Below are 27,734 nucleotides of genomic sequence, written 5' to 3' on the forward strand. Positions count from 1 at the left end.
CATGGTACAGAATGCAGTGCCTTTAAAGGGAAAGAAACAGGGTTGTCTGGCTGACTGCACTCTGTGTCATGCACCACAAATTCATAAAAACAGAGATAAGGGACACACTTTAAGAATATCCTTCTCTGGTGAACTTAAAGTCAGAGAAAAGGTTATATACAAAAATAAGCCATTTGCCAGCAGTCCACAACCAGGAAAAATGCATACTGAACTATATTTCAAATTTCAAGAAATTGCAATGCTCATTTTTGTTGAATGACTATAATCTCCTTGTAAAATGGTTTAATTTGTCAGGAGTGAGATGTCATTGTTCATGGCATTAATACAATATTTTCAAGGACATTCCTCAGGAATAGGTTTAAGTTCTTGGTCTGGCATTTGTAAAGAGTTAAGATTTTTAATGGCCATTATGATTCACATTGTTTCTTATCTTTCATTACTATATATAATAGCCTATTCTCTCAGCTCCATCACATTGATTGTACAGGTCCTGACTGACACACTAATTCTATTGGGAAACTACGAGAAACAAGCCAGAAAAATAATATAAAATCTTTATTTCAAATATTCCTATAGGGACTTAATGTATGCTATATTTCATTTCATTTCAGATCTATTACTACGCATCTCTTATAGATCACATATACATTGTGCCTGTAGGGACGACGGATTATAGTAATAATTTACCTTTTGACATTTTTCTCTATTCATGTGTAATAGTCGGATTACTACAGAGATTGTTTGATTCTTTTAAAGTTGTAGTTTGGGGTATAAATTAAGTCTAAAGGGCAAATATTATTGGTTATAGTGATTTCATATCATAATAAAAACGGTTTCATTTATGACCTCTAGATATTGTAATGCCACCTATTTGTATAATAATCGTATAAAATACGTCATAATATCGGAACATAAGAGACAGAGGGGCAGGACAATGTATTTGTCCCGTAGGAGGATGCCAGTGTCGGGATGCAGTAGTACAGTCCGTATCATGTAACGTAGGTATACGCCCATTATAACTGTAGAGGTCCCCCTTTTACTGACTGCTACACGCACACCTTTGTTGCACCTCCTCTTGATTTCCATGCAGAGGAGCACAGGGTAAGACGGAAAGAGAGAGGCTGCGTATGGACTCACGTACATCAGGGAAACACCCCGCACCCTAACTGTGGGGGAGCTCAAGGAGAAGAATCCCTTTACTGGTGATCAGTGTGATAAAGCAGGAAGATGCTGCTGCGCTTGAATGAATGAGGATGCTGACGCTGTAGGTTGCGCGGCGTGCTGGAGACATGCGGTACTCTTCACTCCTCAGTCAGGTCACACTGTAGTTACTGTAAAGTCGATCCAGTCAGTCACAGAGAAATTCTTGATACACTCTTTTCTCTTGCTGGGATTTGTCCTTGCTGGATGCCGGGATGTCTGCTTCTCCTTTCATCACTCTGCTCTTGGGTAAGTTAAATGCACGTTCCCGGCTGCAGTTGTGATCACCGATTTTATGTGGACTGCGTGTGTGTGTGTGTGTGTGTGTGTGTGTGGGGGGGGGGGGGGGGGGGGGGGTTTGCGTGGCATTAACGGTCGGACTCGGCAGTGCTTCACGTTTTTATTGTGGTGTTTACTGTCGGACAGATTTTTAGATTTGTATTCGGAGAAAACTTTGAGTACATGAGTTGCGTTGGTGTGGCTGACTAGTTGTCAGTTTTTCAGTTTTTGGTTCTGTTTCAAAGAGTAATGTGCATATACCACAGACCCAACATGATGCATAGGATAGGAGAAAAAATGCAGTGCTGGCTTACTCATAAAATCCAAACCATTTATTATTATTGATGCCACTAAGTACAATAAAGTCACTGTAAACTCACTATTGAGGAGTCCACATATCGTTATTATATGAATATTATAGAAATATGATGGTGATTACATTGTTGTACTTGCATAAAAAGAGGAGGTATCAAAAGCTCACCACCTAGTGCATAGCCACAATAAAAGTTACTATAGAAATGTCATTGGAGTATTGATTGTGTATTTTGTAGTTCCAAATAAAAAGTACATTATTATTAAAATGGAAATATATTACCAAAAGTCTCACTGTTGTCCAGGCACTTTAAGCTCATGTAAGGTAATACCAGGCTGATTGTTAAACATAATGGTTGTAGTATTTCTGTTATTTATTTTCATTGTGGCAACGATGTGCTCAAAGCAGAAACTGGAATTACTGCTGACATTCAGCTTTGTGTTTCTGAAAAGGAATTCCACCTTCATTCGAAGAGAAGAGCAAGGCACTATGCTCAAGGACACACTTTCCTAAGTTCTTAAAGTCAAAGGCCTGAAAAAAAATCCACAGTAGACAAAAATTTTTGTTTGATCTGCCCCAAAAGAATTTGTTTTAAGGAATCCTATCTCAAACTTGATGCCCGCTAGAGCCAGTATTCCAGCAGTGTTCCTCATCTGATTAATGAACACTAGTAACTGTCCTCTAGCTGGAAACCTCAGAACAAAGACTTGTGTCTGTCATGTGTCATGTTACACTGATGTTCAGCCTGTAGCTGCACCACTAACAAAGCATCCCACCCTGGATTTGTTGCATATGTGTCTGAACCCTTACAACCAACAGAAAATACACTTTTATTATGAACAATTCCCTCTCTCTAGACCTTTACATCTGATATCACTGTTCTAGGGAAGCACAGAATCTCTCTCCCTCACTCTTCTTATGTTTCTCTCCCCCCTGCCCCTGTTTCTGTCACAGGCAAAGTGTTCCAGGACAAAAAACAGGCACATTTTATTCTTTAATTAGGTGCTATCCCATTTTAGAGATTGTGTGGTGTCTAGAAGACATACATTTACATTAACATCTTATCCCTCAAAACTAGAGACAAAGTGAATAGTTTTTGGGGTGCTGGCTGTACAGTATCTTCCTGCAGGGAATTTTCTATTGTCATTGTCATGTATTGTCATTTCAAGAAATGACAATACATGAATGCATAACCTCTTACATGTGACTATAAATACAGATATGTTTAGTCTGGTACAAATGAAATAGACACAAGATGTTTATTATCTGCTGTGAAATGCACAAGTGTAGAAAATAAACAGGCCCTTCATTGATTTTCACTGCTTGTTTGTATTTTAGAGAGCTTGCCTCACACATGTGAGTACATCTCACAATCAGTCGTTGCGACAGTGCAGGGCCATGACATCACAATTAGTCCAGCTGTCCATGGGGTGATGGGAGATTTCATTAGTTGCATTATGGGAGCGAGTTCGACAGGCCATGGCAAAAACAGCATGTTCTACCTCATGGCGCTTCCTCCTTCACTCTGTAGCTGAAAACTTGTCCTTGCTTTTGCCACAAATTAAAAGCAGCCGAATAAATCTGTTGGATCCACAGTTCGATTTTAGTTTTTAATGAACAGTTGCATTTTCTCTGAGAAAATGTAGACACAAAGCTCTAGATATTCATAGCTAACATATTTGAGGATGGTCTGCTCTCTGTACAGTGCTGACTTTGTGGTAATTCACCTCAGGGCTGAAGCAGAGCTCACACCCCAGGTATGAAGATTTCCAAGGCATGCTGTGCTAAGAGCTATTATCATCCAACAACTGCCTGCTCTGGTGACCTTGACAATTGGGGTAATACAGTATCACACAGGCTTTTTACAGGAGAAGTTTCATCCATCATTCATGCTGAAAACAGCAAAATTAGCCTGATGAAAATAATTAATTTCCTAATTGACAGAGACTGAATGAACGACTATTGTGGGATTTATGTGCCACACAGATGATGAGGAAATGATGCTCTTGTGTCTTTTGGGCTGGACATTCACTCTCCAGCTATTCCCTTGGGTTTGTCTCCTTCACCCAGTTGATATTCATTTCACACTCTATTTTTAGTACACTTTCATTGTGACCTTTATGATATGCTTTTTTGTGCCTCCTGTCCTGTGCAGCATATCACAGTGATCTTCAAAGATCAGCTGGACCCAGTATCTCCCGCCTCACCTGATATGCACTGTATGGCATTCTGGATGTGCCTTCACTGAGTTGATCACACAAACAATGAGTTAAGCCGTATCTGTCTCTTTGTCTCTATATATAGAGTAGATCACTGGGGGGAGGGCAAAGGATCTGTCAAGTGTGGAGATGACAGAAGTCTCCAGTGCCAGAGGTTGGGATGTGACATCTTGCAGCGCTCTGGCCTCGAATCTCTGGCAGCCGTCCTCCCTCGTCTCCCCTTCATCCCTGTCTCTTTCCTTCCTGTCTCCTCTTTCCACCTCTGCAGTGTGTCTCATAGGTGACTTTGACTGTCAAATGACTCAAATAGGTAGATAGCCTTAGATTTGTTGTTGTTCTTTGGGGTGAGGGACTGTCCATGGACTTCACTGTGTCCCTCTTTCTCTCTGATGCACATGCCAACTCTTCTTTCTATCAGTTGGGGTTCACCTTGGGTCTTACCGTGTGCTGCCAGCATCTCGCTCAGGCCCATCATGTCCGACACTTTAAGTTAGTCAGAGCAGAGCGCTGTCACATGTCCTGTGCAACATACACTCACAAGACTAGGTGAGTGTGTAGGTAAATAGGTAAATATATATCACACTGAGGTTGCAGTGGATGGTGGGTGGGCATACAAAACTCTGACACTAGAGACAGGGGTTTGCATCTTGAGTCCCAGGTGTGGTTAGGTTTAGAAAACAAAAGCACCTTGGTTAAGGTTAGTGAAAAACATAACCATAAAAATTAATATTGCCATTGTCCCTACTTGAAGATATTGTGCAGCAAGATCTAACATCCAGTAGCATAATTTGAATATAATTCAGGCAGAATTGTTTCTAGCAAACACAAAACAGACGTAAATTAATGCCTTTTAGGCGACAGGGTTAGATATTTCTGCCATTGAAATGAACTGCATCCTTGCAATTTACGACATAATTCCAGTTAATTACAACTTGGATCTTGTTTGCAGGGTTGGCTGTCATTTTAGTTCTGATAGCATTGTCACATATCTGATGTGACTTCACTGGGAATAACAGATAAGAACTATGAATAGAGCAAAGAAGATAAATGTAAGTACAGTACGTAACATGCATGACTCATGGGTTGGATGTCAACCTGCAGTTACAGCTGGGTTTTGATGTGCTATGTTATAGCTGATAGAAATGGGCAAAACAACAAAAATAATACCCAATTTCAATAAACTCAAATGATCCTTTAAAGGTTCAAAATGAACTATTGATATGGCACGTTTCAATTGTTTTCTTGCGTGATTCTTATAAATATAGAAGAAGTCAAAATTAGTCAACCAATCAGCAGGCTATCCTGCTATATTGCTATAGGTGCTGCAACTACATAGCAGCATAGCAGCATAGCAACAGGTTATGTATCTTAAGAGACTGTATATGTCCTGGGAGGACTTCATCAGACAAGACCTCTTGACTTTATACTAAAGTTATTTGTACAATGTAGTACAAAGTCAAGGGGTTGTAAAATGTAGCACCATAAGCTAGCGCAGCTCTGTAAACGGAACTGCATTCCCTCACATGCTCAGTGACGTCTACCTTACACAGAACTACTCTCCTGAGACTGAAAATGTGATGCTATTTTTAGTCTTTAGAGCCATTTCTAAACAAACTAAAGTAACCATTGTCTTTGGGGTGAAGGAACATGTCACCCAGTGCAGTGTGTGACTCACTGACATGTTTTTAGTACAGTATTTTTTGCACCACAGCACAGAGGAACAAGATAAATCTGGCTTTGGATGCACACACAATACTTGTTAGCAGATCAGTTCATTGTTGGTTTGGCTCTGCACATGAGATTTGTTTACACTATGACAAATAGATCACCATACATATCCTTTAATACCCAGAAAGAATCAAGTCATCAGAATGATCTTTAAACCAAATGAGCACAAAACTGTTATTGATATCAGAAAGACATTGATATCCTGTGTTTGTATGACTTTTTTGGTATATATTATCATTGTCAGGAGTTGTAACAAAAATAATAGTATAGATTCCTCTGATGCTCCTGTTGAACTCACTGGGACTGAATATGTGTGTGTGTGGGTGTATGTGTGTGCAAGCATGTGGAAAGCGTGAGTTTTAATTAGCTGAGCATAACAGCAGGGGGCAACTTCCCCTTACTGAGTGCCTCTTCAGCCAGCTGACAAAAAAACTGTGACACACTCACATAGGGAGCAGCTATGCAATCCATACAAGCCAGAGGTGGTTTATGAAATAAGCTGTGTTGCAGCTTCAGGCCTTGTATTTATTGCATAGAGATTAAACGTTTCTACCGTATGCTTACTTACATGACGGTCGCAATCTCAAAATAGTTTTAATATACACTTTGGAACAAAACTGTTTAAAGCTGAGTTTACACCTTGAATTGGTCTTGAGAATTGAAATGTCTGACTAGATTGAGAGCAGGAGGCATTCTCTCCACCCAGCTGCTGAAAGAGGGTTTTGTATGACTCCAGTTTCCTGTAATGGGGACCATATGTTCTCAATGTTTTCACTGTGAAAAATGAGGTTGATATTAATTTCCAAAATATTTGTCTTGCAATATGAATTCCACCCACACTACAGATTTACAGACAGTTCAATCATGCATGTGCGTTTTCTTGAGTGTGCTGCAGTATGTTGCAGCGATACTTATGGAGTTTGGTTGTCAATGAAACTGAGTTGTTTGTGAGAAGTAAACATTCGACAACAATCATGCTGGTGACTCCCGGTGATTCACTGTTCTGCTCATTAACACTCATCTGGATCACTGCAGAGCTGTCAGGAACATCTGAGGATTGCAGATGGCATGTATGTCTATGTTCAGTTTTGACAGTTGTGTTTCTTTAGATTAGATGATGCATTTATGTCAATACCAACAATCTGGTCTTTAGTAAATGACAGGGAGCAACGCTGAAGTAGATGTAATTTATTCCTATTTCTGTATGGAGGCTTGACTGATGCAGAGTTTTTGAATCTGACACTAGAAATCAACAATATCTGATCAATCTGACAACACTCCTGCAGGGCATGTCTGCTGTCTGAAAAGTTCTCTTCAGAGTAGTGCACATAGAAGGATCTAAGAAGCAAGAAAGCATGGCTCATACAAGCTGTATGATGAAATAATTTGTGCACTCCCACTCTATGTTTCCCCAAAGGCTGATGCTGCTTTTTTTACTGATAACGCTAATTTGTGTTGTATGAATCCTCTTTAGCTGATTGATAGAGTTTTTGAAACAAGGGCTGAAAGTATGTGACAGTTAATTGGTCTGCGTGTGTTTTCTGTGGAAATGTGGAAATTGAATTCAATACGACTGTGATGATGAAATCACCACTTCACACTTCAAGGAACTGTGAGAGACACTGTAAAAACAATTGAGTATAACAGCCTAACCTTTATATAACCAAATAAATTCTGTATTGAGGCGTTAACATAAATTGGTTGGTGTTGCAGATATCATTAATAGGCTTAGTCTTGTCTGCCTGAACTGCAGCAGCACTGAATGATTTGTGAGTGCCATGAAGGCAGGGGTGTGCCATTAACAACCACTGACTGGAGAGTATCCGGAATGAAGCACCTATTTTCTCTGGAAATGAAAAGCAAATAGAGTGAATTGATCCCTGTTTGCTGAGGATATCAAGTCACCCATTAAACTGAGGTTAGGGAACTGCTATGCTTATGAAGCAATTCTGCTAAACTAAGCTTTCTTCTCTGTCCCACACTCACATTTCATCTCCCTCCTACATTCCCTCTTTGTTTTCCCCTTTCTGCTTATTTTGTTCAAAGACTACACCCAATATCTACTGTGAATCATTAGGCTTAAATGAAGCCCTCCTGCAGCCAGACTTATAGGATACCTATCTTTTGATTTTTATCTGAAACAGATTGCAGGATCTCATCCATGTATATAGGTTAATGTTTTTAATATATGTCGAAGATCAGGGTTACCTCTCTTTGAAATTTGCATCTCAAGATTGAATATGTCAGACCACGTCGACAAGACCTCTCCTGCTCCAAAAGCTCAGAGAAATGCTGCCAAGAAATACAGCCTTATTTTGTCCACATTTGGAGAACACAGCCTCTGTATCCTTTGTAGCCCTCAGTACCCAATAATCCATTACCTGCCGGTCAATGGTTTAATGGTGCAATCAGGCAGCCTGTGTCAACTTGTAAAGCTGGGACATATTCACATGACATCAAATTTGCCAGGGGCCACATGCATAAAACTCTGTGTAGATTCATGACTAAAACTGTGTATACGCACAAATCCAGAAATATGCATACACATTATTTTCAACAGAAATGTTTTATAAATCTCATTGTCTATCTCATTGTGGAAGTGGTTGCAGATGCACAAGCCTCATTTCCACTCCTAGAATTAGCCATAAATGGATGAAGACACGCCCTTAAACCAGCAGTTTTAATATCGATTTGCCACCTGCTCCACTAGTCTGTACACCTGTCAATGAAACAGTGTGGCTCTTTATATGCCATTAATTCATCACATGGACCTGTAAACCATTGTTTGCAGTGATATCTCAGAAATGTAATCAATGATTTGTTTGTAGCGCTCATATCTAAACTGACTTTACAACATGTGCCACAACTAAGGATAAAATATAAAGAATGTTAACAGCAAAATAAAATTCTGACTACTATGTAAATTAAAAGAATAATACAATTAATCACACAAAAGTAATTAATAAATGTTATATTTATAAATGTGCCTATAATTGGCATTTTACAAATCTCTGTAAATGCAAAAAATAAATAAATAAAATCACACAATCAGTGCAGCTAAAGCAATGTTTTACTAAAAGATTCCGTTTCTTACCTTATATTTCATCTCCACCTCAACACATCACCCTAGGATTGCTTTAGAAAAACATCTCTATGCATGGTCTGAAGGAATGTGTGAGGTGTGCACATTCTCACCTTCTCACTTCTGTTTTTATAAATATTCATGTTCATGTTCAGGTAAACATCACTCAGTGCTTTATATATATTTCCTTGCTGTGTGTTGAGCAGTCAAGCCTACATAACTCTAACTGGACTAATTAAAAACGAGGGGCCACACAAGGAACACACGAAGGATCACACCGGCAATCTAGGGACCGCACTCAAAGAATGGTATGCTAGTGCACACTACTAGGGTTATTAGCATTAGCTTGAGCTTGGGACCATATTATTGGCTATTTGATCCAATATAAAAAAGATACAATTACAATTTGCCATGACTCACATTCATATTGATGCACACCTGTCTTCACAAAACAGACAGAGAAACTTAACAAGATTGAGCAGCAGACATGTAGCTCGCTGCTGCAGGAGGAAGGAATAAACTGCCGTAACATTGCCTGGAATAGCGTCACATGATCAAGCAAGGGATGCTGACAAATGTAGTTCTTAAAGAATAACATTTTCTATAGCCGCCCTTGTATTTGTGTGGCAAATATAGTCCCTACAAAAGTCCCTGTTAAGCTAGGGGGACGTGTCATCATCATCTGGCACCTGAAGCACCACAACCAGCTTGGCCAGTGGTCGAGTGCAGGTACGGTTCTTCAGCTGCACCTCTGTAGACCAGATTTTGCATCCAGGGAAAGCTTTGGTGACCTTATCGACTGGCCACATGACTCGAGGCAACTGGGAGTCCACTATCATCAATACCTGACCCACAGTGAGGTCGATCGTAGTGTTCCACCACTTCTGAGTTGGGGGCTTGGGAGGCATCAATGTATAAACTGGCTCCAGAGGTGGTCAGTGATGACTTGACTTTGCCTCCATCTTCGACTACCAAGAAAATCACTTGACCTATAGATTACCTGAGGGAGGGAGGCCTCTCGCTGCCCCATTAACAGGAGGTTTGGCATGATAGGGTCTGGATCGACAATGTCTGATGAGGCATAGCCAAGAGGCTACGAATTAAGTATGCCTTCCACTTCTATGAGCGTGGTGAGGAGGACTTCTTCCAAGACAGTCTGATCTTTAAGGATGACCTGAAGTGCAGATTTAACTGACCTTATCTCCCTTTCCCAAGCCCCTCCAAAATGGGGCGCATGTGGTGGATTAAAGTGGAAGAAGATCTTCTGCTCTGCCAGCCGCTCCTGCAGTATGTGTTACATATCTGCAAAGGCCTCTTGCAACTCCCTGCTTCTGCCTTGAAAATTGGTGCCCTGGTCTGACCATATCTCATAGGGTTTCCCATGACGGGAAATTAACTTGCTCAGTGACATCAGGTAGGATTCTGAGTCAAGGTTGGCATTAGGTCCAGGTGCACACCTCTGGTCATTAAGCACTTAAATATGTTGACCAGAAAGCTGGCTTGTGGATTTAAAGTTGTGTTGAGGGTAATTCGGCCTGCTCTGGACCAGGGTGTAGGAGATGTGAATCAAAATGCTGGACAATAAGCTTGGTTAAAGGATGCTCTGAAGGTAGCACAATGGGGTGCAGTGCATCAGATTCCAGGCCTTCCGCTTGTTGTAAGCAACCCCCAACCCTTACCAGTCCAGTAACAGAGTCATACTTGGGTGAGAGTGCACTCAGAAGACTATTTGGGCGCACCGCTTGTCCCTTTGACAGGACATTGACTTCCTCTGTGAAATTGTCATACTGAGCTGACTTGAGAAGGACTATTTCTGATTCGATGCATTCAGCAGCAGTCATAGAAGGGGAGGCCGCCCTGTAGAGAGACTGGTGAGTTGCCTTCACAAGCTCCTCCCAGGATGTAAATTGGCTTGGGTTTGGAGTAGCAGGCTCAGCTACTGTCACTTGGCCACAAAACACCCCTTTGCGTAACTTTTCACATTTAGCCTCATCAGCAGGTGGGCTGGACTGGCCAGGCTGTTGCAGAAATGTGGGGCCCTGAGCCCAGCGGCTGGTATGAGTGAGGTCTGGTCGCCACTTTTGGACTCTGGTGGATTTCTGCAATCAGAGTTCTGACAAAAACCTTATAATGACAAGATGAAAACATGTCAACACTGTAGTGGATGATCTCCTGCAGTGGCAGAGTGAGTTCAGCATGCAGAGACTTAGCCAGCTGGGCTCCGGTCAGGTCTGCACTTAGCTCCAAACAAGGCACAGACAACTACTTCCGGGGAGCAATGTGGGATCTGGCCATTAGGAAAGAGGTATGGATATGACTATGAGTATCTGTGACTCTCAGGTAAGCTACAGATCCGTAAGCTTTCTCTGAAGAATTACAGAACACATGCACCTCAAAGATGGAGTCAAGGGAATCTGCACAGGATGGCATATAACACCTTGCCATGATGATACCTTGCAGGTGAGAAAGTTCCTTCTCCCACTCTACCCAGGCATTGAGGAGCTCACCAGTGAGGGGATCATCCCAGCCTCTCTCTCCTTTTCAGAGGACCTGTTCAAGGACTTTCACTCTGATCTTATACAGGCCAATATTACCCAGCAGGCCACACTGACTTGCAAGAATGCGGTACATATTGCAAAGTGTTGGCTCAGGGTAGGACACTGCACGATGCTTGTATTCCAAGGTATTGGTGGGGCAATGCTGACGAAGCCCTCTTGACTCTTGTGGATCAGCTGTGTTGAAGGTCAGCCACGGCTCACAACCATCTAATCTGGCAGAGGTAGGCAGGAGGGACACAATGTCAGGTACATTACTGGCCCACTGTCTTATCTCAACTCCTCCAGCAGCTAATGACTTCCTCATCTTGTCAATGAGTTACTTTGCTTGGTGTTGGGCCTGGAGGGGACTGGAGACAGTTGTCCACATAAAAGGCAGTGTGAACAGACTCAAACATGTCTTCATTCCCTTCTCTGTGGTCTTGGACATGGCATTAGACAGCATAAGTGGCGTAGCACAAGCTGCAGGTGGTCCCAAATGGCAGCGCTCATGATTCACAAACATCTGAAGTGCACTCATGCTGTCCATCTCTCCAGAGAAAGCGAAGCAAAGGGCAATCTTCAGGCAGAATGTGCACTTGATGAAACACTTCACTGATATCGCCGCTTATGGCCACTGTATGCTGGCGAAACTGAAGCAATACTCCCAGGAGAGAAGGGCTCAATGTAGAGCCTGGCAACAGGAGATGGTTGAGGACAGTTTACTGGTACTCAAAGGAGCAGCTGAAGACCAAGCAGGCTTTATTGTTGTGGTACACCACACCACCAGACTGTTCCAGCTTGTGGATCTCTTGGTTGTGTGCATCAGCTCAACCTGGGTCCGTTAGCATCTGATGCTCCGTGGCTCTGAGAAGAGCTATGACTGCTCCTGGAGGTGCCTGAAGGCAGGGGAACTCTTTCCGTACTGTTTGACTCCATCCACTGGTTCACAAATGGTCCTTGACTCCAGCATATCCATGGCCTGTTGGTCTTCCTTCGAGCGCATTACCTCTTTCTCGTTCCGGAAGGGTAGGATGTAAAGCTGCCACAGCTGTTCTGCATTCTTGTAGAGGTCTGGAGTCTGAGCAATGAAGGAAGCGTGTAAACAAACACTCTCATCTGCCTGTTGCGGTAGGATACTGGCGAGCCCTTGGAGTGCCCAACCCAGCTCAGTGCAGATGGCACTGGCCTGGCCCTCCTGGTGGTCCATGGTCCTGGAGTACAGGCTGAACAGGGGTGATGAAGTGAGGGTTATCGGACCCAATCAGAATCATAGGCTTCATCTGGCTGAAACCTTTAAGGGGAAGTCCTTGAAGATGGCTGTATCTCTTCTTAAGGATTTCTGTTGGGCAAGATTGTTTAGCTAATGCCAACTGATCAGCAGTAAATACATTCACTATCCTATGTTTCACTTTTGGCTTGGCTTTGGTGGACACTTCCAAGGATATGCTCCCTCCATGTAGCTGTAGGGCATTCTGACGGATGGTTCAAATGGCTAGCACTTTGTCTGTCTTCTCAAGGCCGAGGAACTTGATTGCTGCAGGAAGTATAATGGTCCTCTCTGAACCATCATCCAGCACTGTGAGGGTGTCCATAGTCTTCTTCCTCTTGTGGAGTTGAACAACTTTCAACATCACTTTGCCAGAGTGACTAGTGTGGTCAACATAGATCACGTTCGATGTAGTACTTATGGTGAGGATATCAGGGTTCTGTTCTTTGGCCATGGCAAGGTTGTGCAGCACAAGAAGGTATTGTTCTCCACAAGTACTGCAGGCTTTCTTTGATGTGCATGATACAAGTACAATTTGACAATTTGCCATGACTCACATTCATATAGACACACACCTGTCTTCATAAAACGGACAGAGAAACAATCTTGAGCAGCAGACATGTAGCTCGCTGCTGTGGGAGGTAGGAATAAACTGCTGTAATATTGCTTGGAATGGTGTCACATGATCAAGCAAGGGATGCTAGGAAACATAGTTCTTAAAGAATAACAGGGAGTTTTCTACAACAGTTGGAGTTGAGATGTAAAAATAAAAAAGCGGAAGCTGATGATGGTAATGAGCTCAACCCTGCAGTAGGCATCATATGATCGCGGTATTGTGGTTATCATGACAGCCCTAACAGTACACTTCTAATATCATTATTTCCTCCACAGCTAGGAGTGTAATGGTACATGTATTTGTCCTTTTATGATCCCTCCCTTTCTACCTGCAGTGGTTCAACTGGCCACTTCCTGAAGGAGCTGGAAGTCAGGGAGGGTCGGTAAGATAATGCAGGTCATGCAGGTGGTGACACTTGGATAGGCCTCCACCAAAGCTATATCTATCAGTCTGGTCTCTGTGGGTACATCCCAAGTCTCTTATTTGATCTTTCCTTGCTCCTTGCTCCTCACCTGAACCTGAAGTTGTTCTGGTCCACCGTTTTGACGGGCATCTCAAGTCTTTTATTTCTGCTGCAAGGAGCGAAGAGCTAGGAAACACAAGAGCAGCCTTCACACTGGCTGACACACCCCCTCATTGGATATCAGTTATTGATTGGACGCTGCAGCTGATCGGACTGATCTGATACACCACACAAACTCCATTAAAAGTCGCTACAGCTGTTAAAACCGACTGCCAGCTGATCAGCTGTGATCAGCTGCCGAAATCATCAGAAATGGATGTCGTTCCATATAACATCTCATGTCTCTAAAAAAAATTTCCTCGTTTCGTCTCTCCTGGCTTGGTTTCCTTGCATCTCTCCATGTATCCACGGTGGGAGGGACTAAGACACAAGGAAAAGACGCAAGTGAGGGAAACGTAGGTGGAGTTCAAGAGACTTGGGATGCACCCATTGTCGCTCTATCTCTCTGAGGCTCTACATCTTTCCTGGTTTTGGATTTGTTTTGATGCTTTTTCCTGCATTCCACAGTAGTATATACATTCCTTACTTATCCATACATTCCATTCACTACTGATGCAGTTACTCTCTACACCTCATGCCTTTTGTAAATAGTTATGTTGTTTTGTTTTCCAATAAAATATTCAATTGGCACTTTAACCTGACTTGTCCCCCTCTTTTGCCCTTGTTAAATCTGTGGTCATGGTGATATAGTGTGTGTGATATGACTGTGTACATCTGATTATTTTTTTTTTTTTGGCCAGTGTCTGAATGGCGTCTGAATAAGGTTAATTACACAAGCGAATTCTATTTAGTGCATTACGATTTGTGCTTATTCTTTAGTAAAACTTTGAAGGTTTCTGTGGGGATTTTAATGCAGGTGCTGTTTCCCTTCCTGTTCACCTGTGTTTTTGTCACCAGCTGTCTCTCTTATGTCTATTCCTGGCCTTTCTATCTTGGAGCTCATGCAGGGTGACAGCCTAACTGCAGTGTGCAAGGCTTCTAATAAAAAAACAACAAAATGTTACCATTCCTACTCTAATACCTACCTTGGCTTTGTCTCTGGTGAAATGTGGCATTTAGGATAGGACATGCCTTTTACAAGAGCATGAGAAAGGACAGAATGGATCCAGTGTTTCCTGAGTTTTCCAGACTTTTGATGTGATATAAAAAATAAGATGTTTAAGACAGTGTCTGGGTGTGAGGGACACAGTCAAACACACAGGCCACATCACATCAGGTTTATATAGGCCTGTCAGTTTCCACAACAGCTCGTGATACAGTAGCTATCTCGCCCTCATGAAATGTTTCTCATTTTTGTACGACTGTGTGAAGTGATGGGAGATAACAAGGTGCCTCGTCATCGCAGCAGTAACAAGCACAAACATCTCCAAAATGTAAATCCTTTCTGACAGGCAGAAATACTGTATACCATTCATGCCATGAACCCTCTCCACATGGCTGCACTCCTGACACTGCATTACATGCAAACATGGCTACTATCTTTGCTCTCTCATTAACTGTTTGCCAATTAGCTCTCAGTTCTGCTCAGCTGTGTGTTCCTATATAGTAAAAGTCCTGATTTTAATGGCCTACTCTTTGTTTTTCTCTCACATTTGGATCAAATTTCAAAATATGCTCATTTGCTATCCTTGTTTAAAATAGTCACTCAAAACTCCAGGCAGCATACCATGACCACTGTCTCCAACTGGTCCACACAATAAGTTAGAAGTCCTTGGTTTAGCATGGAAACAAAATAGGGTCACAAGTATTGTAGCTGTGTATCACCATATCTGAATGTGTGAAAACATGCGGTATGAATACATTCAAATGTGTGAATGTGTAAAAATGTTTTCATCAAATGAATTCAAATGTTTGAATGTCTAAAAATATCTGAACAAAGAGATTTAATTTTTGAATCTGTAAGGAGATCTGTAGCTGAGCATGACATTTTGTGAACAAATGAAAAAGATTTGCACATATAATTTCCAATGTGTGAGTGCATAAAGAAGATTTGCACAAAGGTTTGCAGTTGCACATCTGTTTGTGGGTGAAAAAAGTTCACACAGAACTCAATTGTATGTGTGAATTGCAAGTTTAAAGCTACAAATCAAATTGATGAGAACAAATCAAATATACCAGTACAAATACTTTTGTCCCACATTTGACACTTGAGGGCCAAACGCACTGACGGCGCCTGATGCATGCGTTTTGAAGTGCACCTATTGTTTTAAAATGCCAAACACTCACCAAAAACGTTATGAGACATGTCAAACTGCCTTGATGCCCCTACTCCAACCTTGTTTCGATTTTGGACTGTCAAATGAGGACCCAACGACCAAAGCTGTGTTTTGTGCAGCTGAAAAAGAGAGTGATAGCGCGAGAGAGCTGAGAGCACCAGCAAGAGAGAGAGAGACGGACACAGTGCGGTGGTGGTCGAGCAAGGAGAGCAAGCAGCAGTAGCATGAATGAGAGAAATAAAACATTATTTTCTGATTGTTTCATGGTGATTATGTTCTAAAGCACAAATAAATAACCATCACTCAACAGACTTATTGTGGAAACAGACGCTCTTAGTTTCAGTTTCATTTTCCTCTTCTGCATTTCTCTTTTTCATTCATGCATTACATCCTACCAATGCAGCAGTAAATACAAAGAACAACAGGACAAATCTGTGTTGGTTCTGTGGTGTTGGCATTCAAATCTGATGCCTGCAGTGTGCCATAGAAGCAACAAATGACATGCGTCAAATGACATCAATTGTCGCTTTCGGTGTGTTTGGGCCTTTAATCCTTAATAGCCAATGGGGATGCTCAGGTTAACATATCATTTGACTATCCAATCAGGAATATCATTTCACTATCCAATCGCAGAGCCAGAGTGGCGAGTCTTCTTCGCTGTGAGTCTGTGGCTGCGGAAAATTACTGCTCTCTTACAGAATCTGGAGCACTGACACTGTTATTGATATCTCACAGTAAATTGGGTATAAAACGACTCCAAAGTTTTCTATCTGGAGATGAAAAATATGTTCCTGACGTTAGCTAATTACGGGAAGGGTACATGAATGATAATAAATTAATCTCTTTGTAGTTACATGGTAAAATTGCCAGCATTCTCTGCTAACGTTACCACTGTGTTAGCTTGCTAACTTAGCCAACCTTAACAGGAGCTACATTGATTTTGCTCAAAGAGATGGGAGCAGAAATTAGGTTATGTGAGTCCATTATGAGATAATGTTATTTGGGTTAGACGATGAAGCTGCTAGCTTAAAGTTATTGTTAGTTTCGTTAGTCATGATTCTTCTTTCATTAGTGGTGTCTGGCATTATAAAGTAAAAAAAGATTCCTTAACCCTATGGAAATAACATTTTTTAGACTCATTTTTTCTACTCCAAGCTTCCTGATTTCCCTCTTTAACGTTCCTCGTTCTCAAGAGTATTTATGAAAAATTACATGCTCCACTGATTCCTCCATTCGACAGTGCTCACATAATCCTGAGGGATGTTTGTGTAATGCACCACACTACTAGCCTACTCAATTCTTGATTAGCCAACTGCGTGTGCTAATATTCTCTGATGCATGCAAGGGGAGGGGTCTATGATGTGTGCCAGAGAATGAGGACATGATTAATGATGATAGGGTGATGATAAAAAAAATCTAGAAATCTAGAATCCAGATTTACTAGCCTGATGTGACATTTTACTTACCCTAGGCAATCAGGCAAGCCTTATTGTTGAATCTTGCTGACTGAATTGTCCTCGGGCATAGGAAGAACATACCGTATGTGAATATTTTAAATGGGTGGTATTCGCCTTTAACTACCATTGCAAACATTAGAACATTCTGAGAGGATGATGCTCTGAAGCACAACTCTCGTCCACACATCCCACACTAGACAAGAGTTTCATTCCCTTGAAGTTTGCCACAGGCCTACATTGCAGCCAGCTACTGAACCAAGGAAGAATAACAGCAGCAGCACACGCAGGCCAGGCAGCGCTACAATCTCATAGTGATGTTGTTTAATGATACAACCCTCATAGTTGCTGAAATGGAAAATTGCATTACATGGTTCCACTCTGTTAATTATTTCAATGATGTTTGCAACAACAATGCATATAAAAAAGTTTTAATAATCACATTACAAAAGTCAACATGGATTTCTGCGAAAGATTTTGTTATTTGGTTTATGACCCATCCCTGAATAATATGTTATGTCCCAGAAAAAATGTTCAATATTGATATTTGATTGTTGATATTTTACATGTTTGAGAGGCAAAATTTTAAAAAAAAAAACGTTCTAATACCATTATGTTTGCTGTATGTGTGTGTGTGTGTGTATTTATATATATTTATATAGATATATAAAGTATTTCTACGGTTATACATACATATATATGTATAACAGTAGAAATAAAAAAGATGTTTATGTATGTGTATATATATATATATATATATATATAACAATAGAAATACTTTTAGAATGTTTTATTGTGTTTCTTAAAGCTGCTGTGGGTAAGATCTTGTAAACTTACCTGCCATTACCCTTGACCAAGGCACTGGCATTAAAACTAGAGTTTGTTCCTGGGTGTTGGACTGTGGCAGCCCACTTGTCTTATATAGTTAGGATGGGTTAAAGGCAAAAGGAAAATTTAGGATGTATGTAAAAATGTACTTTAAGATAGTCTTGCGTGTTGATGCAATTTCTTGTTTAATGTCAGACAGCTATGTCCCTGTGGGGACATTACCCTGTGGGGACAGCACAACATGTTTAGGTATAACAGAACAGCTTAACATCGATGAGGTAAAAAAAAAAAAAAAAAAAAGCATGCAGTTATAGTAAAATATAAATATAAACACAAACCCCTTGTCAGGTATCTGTCTACATGGGTATGAATTGTAACAGTATGTATGTGCAGGGTACCAGGGTAGGAATTTCACAGCAGCCATGACAGCCATGGTCTCATTGTACGCCCTATGGCCACCATGGCATTTGTGGCGCTGCTACTGTGGCGCTGCTACTGTCATTCGCAGAGGTCTCCTACTCTCCAAAACAAATGCACATGGTGCTAAAACTGGTAAAACACTGAATAAAGCAGTTTCATGTTAAAAATGTGTAAAAAGTGTTTCCCCGAGGCTGTCCAGCAGATAGAGGACATTAGGAGGGGCTGTGAGCTGAGCTGCCGCTAACATTCGCTCACCTTAACCATTAACTTAAGATCCGCCCGATGACTAAAATCCTCCATCCAAAAGATACACTTAAAATGACCAAGATCTAAAAAGTTTATTGTACAAATGTGACTTAAAACTGGATATACTGGTGCATACTCTTTGGTGGATGCCATTGTGGTGGTCAACCACAATGCCAATGCATGTGCACAAGATGATGATGATCTTGTGCATGTATACTCTTCGGTAGAGGGGGTATGACGCTATTGACAGTTGACCGAATCAAACAGACCATTACCTTGATTAAAATTACGGATTTCTCTAGGTTTGAAAATTGTTGGAAACATTTGGGATAATGTAAGATGATGTTGAGTCAGATTAAAGACACTTTCTCTCTCTCACACACACAGGGTATTGCATTTTAATACTCTGTTGGTTGCAATAAGACCCCTCCTGCTGTTCAGTTTCATTCCTTTAACTGACCTCTTTGATTTCATGACAGTCACCCTCCCTCTTTTCCTAGAAGAACAGGTATGGCAATTGAGAGTTGTCAGAGAGCAAGTAGAGGAGTACTTTGCTTTGTGTTTTTCACTGTACATTTTAGTAAGAGACATAACATAAAGGAGGCATGTAATATGACAACTTTAAATGTTTGTGTTTTTTCTTGAAATTAAAAATGAATAGTTTTTCATGTCATTGATGTTTTTTTCTTATTGGAAAGTCAGGTTATTTATTTGTAGGATTTGGAGCCTACAAATAAATAACTCATTTGTCTGTGTGCCCTGGCGTGTGGCCTTTGTGCCCTAAAAAAATTTGTGACACTGAAGACCAAATGGCCTTGCCACTAAAATGACAAAATTCTAAGCCTGCAGGGTACAGTCATTTATGTAGTTATATACAGGGACAAGTTCTATACATTGTGTGCAAAAAGTAAACTGTACATAGCAGATGTCCAGAAGACATGCATTCAGGTTTGTGCAAAAATTTAAATGTCAATCATACATTAAACCATTACACTGAGGGTGATGAGGGTAACTGCATGGAGATGGGTAAGGTAAAATGGGTTGGCGTTTACAAGCACACAATATCCTATGTAAACAATGAATTGAAAGCACAATTATTCACACTACCTGCATGCAGACCAGGCACTATTAACCAGTATACACGCAGCTTGATTTCTGTCCCAAGGAAGAAAAAATGTTCATGTGCTTACAACCATGGATGTATAAAGAGAATTGGATACAGGAAAAGCACCTGGCTTTGAAGCAAATTTGACATAGTGGCCAAAATGTGTAATCACAATGTCACGTGATGCATACTAATCCAAAAAGACCCTTTCCCATAGACTTACATTGTGAAAGAGACATCTGTAAATCAGCGGATAAAGCATCACAACCCTCGTGAAATTACTTGTTTCACTATTAGAATTTGATCCACTCAGTCCGATCGCATTTCGAAAGTCCAGAAGAGCCGCATGATTGAATCGCTTTATCCCCATTCAAGTTAGCCGAAGGGCTGCCATCTCAGCTGGCAGAAGTCTGGGCCATGGGTGCATGCAGCCCATAGAGCGTGCGCAGTATGTTTTCATCAGGAATGAACAGGGCCCTGTCTCCAATGCTGTAACCAGTTCTCTTTATACATCCATGCTTACAACATGAATACAGTTTCTATGCATTTTTAAAAAAACTGGGTTCACTGGAAGTTTATGAATTCAATGTGGCGTTATATGCCTGAAAAAAATTGGGAACTCCTCCATCAAGGTGTTCCTCAGAACGTGAAGTGTGGGATGGGGGAAGGTCTGGTAGCCTGGCCCTAACCATGGATGTATTATAAGAGCTGGAAAAAATGGCGCCCATTCAGTTCAATAAGAATTGCTCAGCTGGCACATGCGCCAAAAACAAGTTTCTAGCTTCAAGGTTTGCTTCCGTGTTGTGCAGCCCACTGAATATGTGCAGTAGTGTTTCCCCCATTGGCCCCACCCGTGAGTTGCTGCTTGGCCCTTAGACTTCACCTTGTGATGACATCATGAATAATAAAAGAAAAAGTCATAATTGACCTTGTTTGCAGTCCAAAGTGTCCTGTCAACAGTTTTACAGATGTCTCTTTTGCAACAGTGGTCTACGGGGAAAATGCTTTTTGGGCTGCATGGGTATTTTTCACTGCAATACACTGCGAGTGGCCCAATCCAGCTCTTATAATTAGGGATGGGAATCGACAACTGGTTCCAGTTGAGAACTGGTTCCAAATTGACCAATCCATTGGAATCGTATGCTTCTGAGCTTATCAGTTCTTCTGAACTCAACTGCGAGGGCAGTGCAGCCTCTGAACTGTTAACAGCGCACACATGCTAGAGTTATCTTCAGCTATCTTCTCATTCATTTTCAAAAAAGACAGGCATTTTTTGATTTAATGACTAAATAATTACCTTTGCATGATGACCGTGAAGTATAGTGTGAACTTTCTACGCAGTCACTCAGAGACTAACATTAGCAAAGTGGAGCAGTGATCAGCAGTAACAAACGAGACTGGATGACCAACACTCACTCCAGCATTAAACAGCTTAAACCAGCTCTGAGGTGAGAAAAAGAAAATAGAATGGAAAATAAAAGAAAAATAACTCAGTGGTCAGTCTGTTTCACCTCAAAAACTCTGTGCCCGTTCAGTGTCTTGGTCAACGATGGCTTTCCCCAGAGCTAGCAGCACAGCTCTGGGGCTGCTCTCCACTGTGAAGAAAACAGTTTATATTATCTGCTGGTATTTCAGCATCCGCAAGTACAGATCATAGCCATGTGAATCTGACGGTGATAAGGGGTCGACCACAGACCAAAGTACTGTCATCTCTTCATCAGAAAGCAGTGACTCAAATTCAGGGACCAGAACTCCACTGTCTGAAGTGTCACAGGTGTCACATCACTGCACCCTCCCAGTCAACATCTGGGTCTGTAAGGCCCTTAAGATTCAAGATCTTTTTTACTATCATTTTACAACACAAGGTTGCACAACGAAATGTAGTCTGTAGTCCCCCAATGCCACTCACAAAAACAGAAACCACATAAATGGGCCAACAAACAACAAGTCACAAAACAAGACAGTTTTTTATGTTGTAGTGCAGAGCATGAATTGAGGAGTCTCACAGCCTGTGGAAAGAAGCTGCTCTGTAGTCTGGTGGCAACAGAGAAGTTTATTTCTACATCACCTCAAGGTATTCCTTTTCCTCAAGTGGATTTATGATGTCCCATTTGCCAAAGCTGATCAGGAGTGTGGTTGTGCTGTCTGCAGAGAATGACCAATTCTGCCAGCTTCAAATTTTTTGAGGGATGCTTAGAGACATGGTAGAAAGACATAGTGAACACAGAGGACATGCAATGTGAGATGTCAAGGAAACCATCTTAATCAATTTTGTGAAGCACATAATAGATGCAAGTGACAGCTCACACCACAGTAACAGTCACACCACAATGCCCGTTATATATCTAGCTAATGCTACACTTGTATTTAGTGCTACGCCTGGAAATCTTACATTGTATTGCTTTCACTGCCTTTCTACTCTATATCATGGGAAGTTCCCCAGCAGTCTAGAAGTATAGCAGCATGACTGAGGGCTGATCCAAGGCGAGCCTGGCTTTATCAAAAAGGAAAGTTTTAGGCCTACTCTTAAACGTAGATAGGGTGTCTGCCCCCTGGACCGAATCTGGAAGATGGTTCTACAGGAGCCTGATAGCTGAAGGCTCTGCCTCTTATTCTACTTTTAAAGACTGTAGGAACCACCAGTAAGTCTGCATTCTGGGAGCACAGTTTTCTAGTGGGGTAATACGGTGCTATGAACTCTTCAAGATATGATGGTGTCTGACCATTAAGGGCTTTGTAAATTAGGAGAAGGATTTTAAATTCTATTCTAAATTTTACAGGAAGCCAATGTAGTGAAGCTAAAATGGGAGAAATATGATCTCTTCTTCTAGTTTTTGTTAGTACAGGTGCAGCTACATTTTGGACCAGCTGGAGAGTCTTTAGAGACTTGTTAGGGAAGCCTGATAATAAGGAATTGCAATAATCCAGCCTAGAAGTAACAAATGCATGGACTAGTTTTTCTGCATACTACTGCTCACTCCCAGATTCCTTACGGTGGTGCTGGAGGCCAGGGTAATGCCATCCAGAGTAGCTATATCATGAGATAATATGTTTCTAAGGTGATTAAGGCAAAGCACAATAACTTCAGTTTTATCTGAGTTTAGTAGTAGAAAACTGATGGGAAAAGACATTCTCTTTATAGCAAGCTAAACTATATTAACATCCATCCATCCGTTTCTGCTGCTTATCCGGGACCAGGTCGTGATGGCATCAGACTGAGTAGGGAAACCCAGACATCCTTTACCCCGGCAACCCCCCTCAGCTCCTCTTGGGGGATCCCAAGGCATTCCCAGGCCAGAAGAGATATATAGTCCCTCCAGCAAGTTCTGGGTCTGCCCCGAAGTCACCTACCAGTTGGATGTACCTGGAACACCTTCACAGGTGTACCACCACAATGGTCCAGTACAACGCTTGCTTTACCGCTGATGCGCCTGCACTGATATGTCTGTTAACCTCATGCTTCATCTTACCCTCACTCATGACCCCGAGATACTTGAATTCCTTCACTTGAGGCAGCAACTCACTTCCAACCCAGAGGAAGCAGTCCACCTTTTTCCGGCAGAACATCGTGGCCTCAGATTTAGAGGTGCTGACTGTCATCCTGGCTGCTTCATTTTCAGCTGCAAACCAGTGCCTGCTGGAGGTCATGGTGTGTTGAAGCCAACAGAACCAATTCATCTGCAAAAATCAGAGAAGCAATCCTAAGGTCCCCAAAGGACACTCTACTTCCCCCAGCTGCGCCTTGAGATTCTGTCGAAAATCACAAACAGAATCGGTACCCCATACCTCCTAGAGCACTGCCCACAAGGTTCCCCTGGGGGAACACGATTGTAAGCCTTCTCCAAGTCCACAAAGCACATGTAGACTGGATGTGTGAACTCCCATGACCCCTTAAGTATCCTTACAATGGTGAAGAGCTGGTCCACTGTTCCATGGCCAGGACAGAATTTGCATTGTTCCTCCTGAATCCAAGGTTTGACAATTGGCCAGAGCCTCTTTTCCAGCACCTTGGTATAAGTTTTCTCCAGGAGGCTGAGTAGTGTGATCCCCCAATAGGTGGAGCACACTCTTTGGTCCACTTTTTTGAAAATGGGAACCACCACCCCAGTCTGCCAGTCCACAGGCACTGTCCCCAATCTCCATGCGACACTGAAAAGGCGCACCAGCAATGACAGCCCAACAATGTCCAGAGCCTTCAGCATCTCAGGGTGAATCTCATCCACACCTTTTGACTACCTCAGAGACCTCTGCCAGGGATATGAGTGAGGCTTCCCCCGAGTCATCCAACTCTGCCTTCTCCACAGAGGGTATATCAGTCGGGTTTAGGACATCCTCAGTGTTCCTTCCACCACCCAATAATATCCCCAGCCAAGGTCAGCAGTACTCCACTCCCATAGTCAAACTATATCTAGTCGTTACTTTTCACCTCCGGCACTAGCTCTGGCTCCTTCCCAACCAGGGAGGTGAAGTTCCACATCCCTAGAACTAGTAAATGATGCCTGAGATCAGCGCATCCAGGTCCCCGCCCCTGCCTGCTGCCCGTTTGGCAAGGCACCCTACCCCAGTCTTCATCCCTGCAGGTGGTGGGCCCATAGGGTAATGTAATTTCTTGGCGCTGTGCCTGACCGGGCCCCATGGGTCAAGGCTCAACCACCAAACATTTGCTCCCCTCCCAGGCCTGGCTCCAGGAGGGTGCCATGATCTCCCTCTAATGGGCGAGGTTATGAATCGTTCTTAGTCTGGACCCTCACCTGGGACCAAGGTGACAATTCTCAGAGGAGTATTAACATGTTTAGCTAAAAGCAAGCAGGCAGCCACTCACCTATTAACATTAGATTCAGGAGCTCAACTTGACTTTCCATCTCCTGTACACTCATATTTCAGTGTTTTGATCTCCAGGGTTATTCTACAAATTCATATATGGTGATACACAGCTACAATACTCATGACCCTATTTTGTTTCCATAGTTTAATTGTGTCTGCAGCAAATACGAAAAAAAACAACAACCTCAAAACACATTAACCAATAGTAGTTCCATGCCATACAGGATATTTAGTACAGCTTAGGTCTGATTTGCATAGCCATCATTCTTAGCATTAATACTAGTGCAGTGGTTTATATCTTTTTCATCTGGATAAACTGTCCGCTTGTTTATTACCTCTCTGATTGTCTGACTGCCTTCTTGCCCCAGTGGACTTTTTTGTGGTGATGTCACTGTGTCCCAGATCAGTCATGAATGAACCAGATTTATCCTTTAAAGGAGGAATCCACCTTCCTCACTAATCATTTTGAAGTAAAGGGCTTTATCTACAAGTACGTCATAGATAAAATCTGTTTTTATACCATTATTTACAGAAGAAATTTTAAATTGTTTTATGGGTATTTCCTTAATTCATGATTTACTCCTAAATATTAACTTTACTATGCATGAACCTTTTAACTTCAGAAGTTCTCAACTCCAGGTGTTCCCCACTGATAACCTCTAATCCTCAAATGTAATAATAACAGTTGGATTCAGATACATGCAGCAAAACTCGTACCAGGAATTTATCTCAGTAACATGACATGTAACAAGTATAGGACGGGACACAATGACATGCTACAGTCGTACTGTAACTGCCTTAAGACATGCATTCAGACAGCAGATTAGAATACAGCAAATGCTCCAAACACAGTCAGTATCCATAAACATAATATAGCAGCAGTGTTGTGAAGTACTGCAGCAGTGTGAGGGGGTTGCAGGGAGTGTTAAATTAGTGCAGTAGTTTGTATAGTGCAGTGAAGAGAAGCAAGATCAAAAGACAATGTATTACTGATTACTGACATGCTTGGTATTTACTGTAAAAGACAGAAAGGCATTTGGAATAAGCTTCAAATCTATGATAGAGTTGACATCTTGTATAGTGGCTGATTGTTTCTCAGACTAGTGAACATCTCTAGCATGTTCAAGTCCTTCCGAAGGATACTGGAAAGATTCCTTTTGCGTTGTCACAAATTGCATTCACACATTTGAATAATTCATCGCCAGGTAATCTTCCCCCACCATATAGTTTCTTCTTAGAAGCTGTAATCCTGTCCAAAGAGAATATAACTGACAGCCGTCGCACAGCCTTGACCATTTGTGCGTCTTTCCTTAGTCATGGAGAGGAATGTGTGGATTCAGCATGCAGAAAGCGACAAATATCTTTAGAATGGATTACTGCCCCCCAAACGCACACATGGGCTTATCTGTCAGTGGTGCTGGATGAGACATGCATCCCAGAAGCACTCTCAAACATGTCAACAGTAATGCTCATTGCAGTGATAGGACTGACATACCAGTGTCTGGAAATTAATTGGGTAGCTGTCCTGATATTTCACAGCACAGTGGAGTGAAAACAGATTTGGAGTGAGGGAGCAAAAAAAGATTCCAGAAAAGAGAGCAGATCACAGGCATACAAACAGGATTTAATTTTCTGCAGATGCCCACAGATCTCAATAATTTGATTTTTCTGGTTGTGAATGTGCTGAAGTGGAGACTGATTTGACCAATAAGCCTCTGCTTTACATATATATACATATATATACACATTATTACATTGCACTTTGGTGTGTGCAAGTGCGGTATTGCACATAAGAGATAAAGTAAGTGATAAAAATGTGATAAATAAATATGTGATACATTTCACTCAAAACCACAAATAGTAACCTACTGGAAAAGTAAGAGGATCACCTCAGTCATTAGGATCCATCCTCTGGAGACCATGTATTTCTTGGCAATCCATCTAATAGCTGTTGAGATTGAGTTCAACATTTCCATCCTTTGAGCCATGCTGCTGAAAGCATGAAAAATGAATGAATGATTGACTAAAATGAATGAATGAATGATGACTGTATCAATGTGATTAGGTTTCACTTTTCAGCATCATTTAAAATGCCTTCTCTTCTCGAAGAGCTGCATGTCAGTGGGCACTGTGTGCTGCCTGCTGTAACAGTGATGTTTACACTTTCTGTCAGATTGAACTGTATCACATTTAACATTATTAAGTGTAATACTAGCCTCAAATTGGTGTTACAGCACAAATGTTAGCCCCCATTATTGCAACAAAACCTTCCTCTGAGGTGTTTTGGCTTTTATACAATAGCTGCCAGTGTATGTATGCTGTCTGAACAATTTTTGTCAAAGTATTGTGCACAGAGCAGAATAAAAATCAGGAGTAAACAAGACAGATGGCTAAATCGCTCCTGTTACCACATTTAGTAGACAAAGAAAAAGATCTCTGTCTTTCTTTATGGGAATTGTCAGCACAGCTTCTTCAATCAATCAGACCATTTGGATTCATCTACCCTTTGTTAATATAGAGTGTCTGTTGGGTTCCCATAGTGTTAAAAGAGGGACACACACACACATAATTTTAATGTCTCCATCTGTTTCTGTATTTAGCACATAGAACGGTCAGTGGCATGAATATGGAGGCTGATGAATGTCTTTCATATTTGCGCAGGATGCAGTCATTATAGTGCCTCTGCCCCATGACACTCATATCTCCACATACTGTGTGTAAACACTAATGCACGCACAACACACACTATACTTGCTATAAATTACACAAAGGATACTTTCCAGATCAATTTGGTTCTTCAAGTTAAGATCTAACAGGGTTATATAATCCGCTGTCAGTTGTCTGCATGTGTGTACTTACAGATCTGTGTGTGTGTGT

The 27,734-nt window shown here is 41.6% G+C and overlaps 1 protein-coding gene across 1 annotated transcript in view; it reads left to right on the top strand.

Annotated features, from left to right (window-relative positions):
* The first annotated feature begins 898 nt into the window (after positions 1–898).
* LOC122996105 (CXADR-like membrane protein) overlaps positions 899–27,734 on the top strand; it is a 99,802-nt gene continuing 72,966 nt past the window's right edge. Inside the window, exon 1 of the mRNA XM_044371657.1 lies at positions 899–1,449. Within this exon, the coding sequence (XP_044227592.1) occupies positions 1,416–1,449 (34 nt within the window). The 5' untranslated portion in view covers positions 899–1,415. The remainder of the gene's footprint in view (positions 1,450–27,734) is intronic.

This window comes from Thunnus albacares, chromosome 13, assembly GCF_914725855.1.
Source record: "Thunnus albacares chromosome 13, fThuAlb1.1, whole genome shotgun sequence".
Taxonomy (NCBI): Eukaryota; Metazoa; Chordata; class Actinopteri; order Scombriformes; family Scombridae; genus Thunnus; species Thunnus albacares.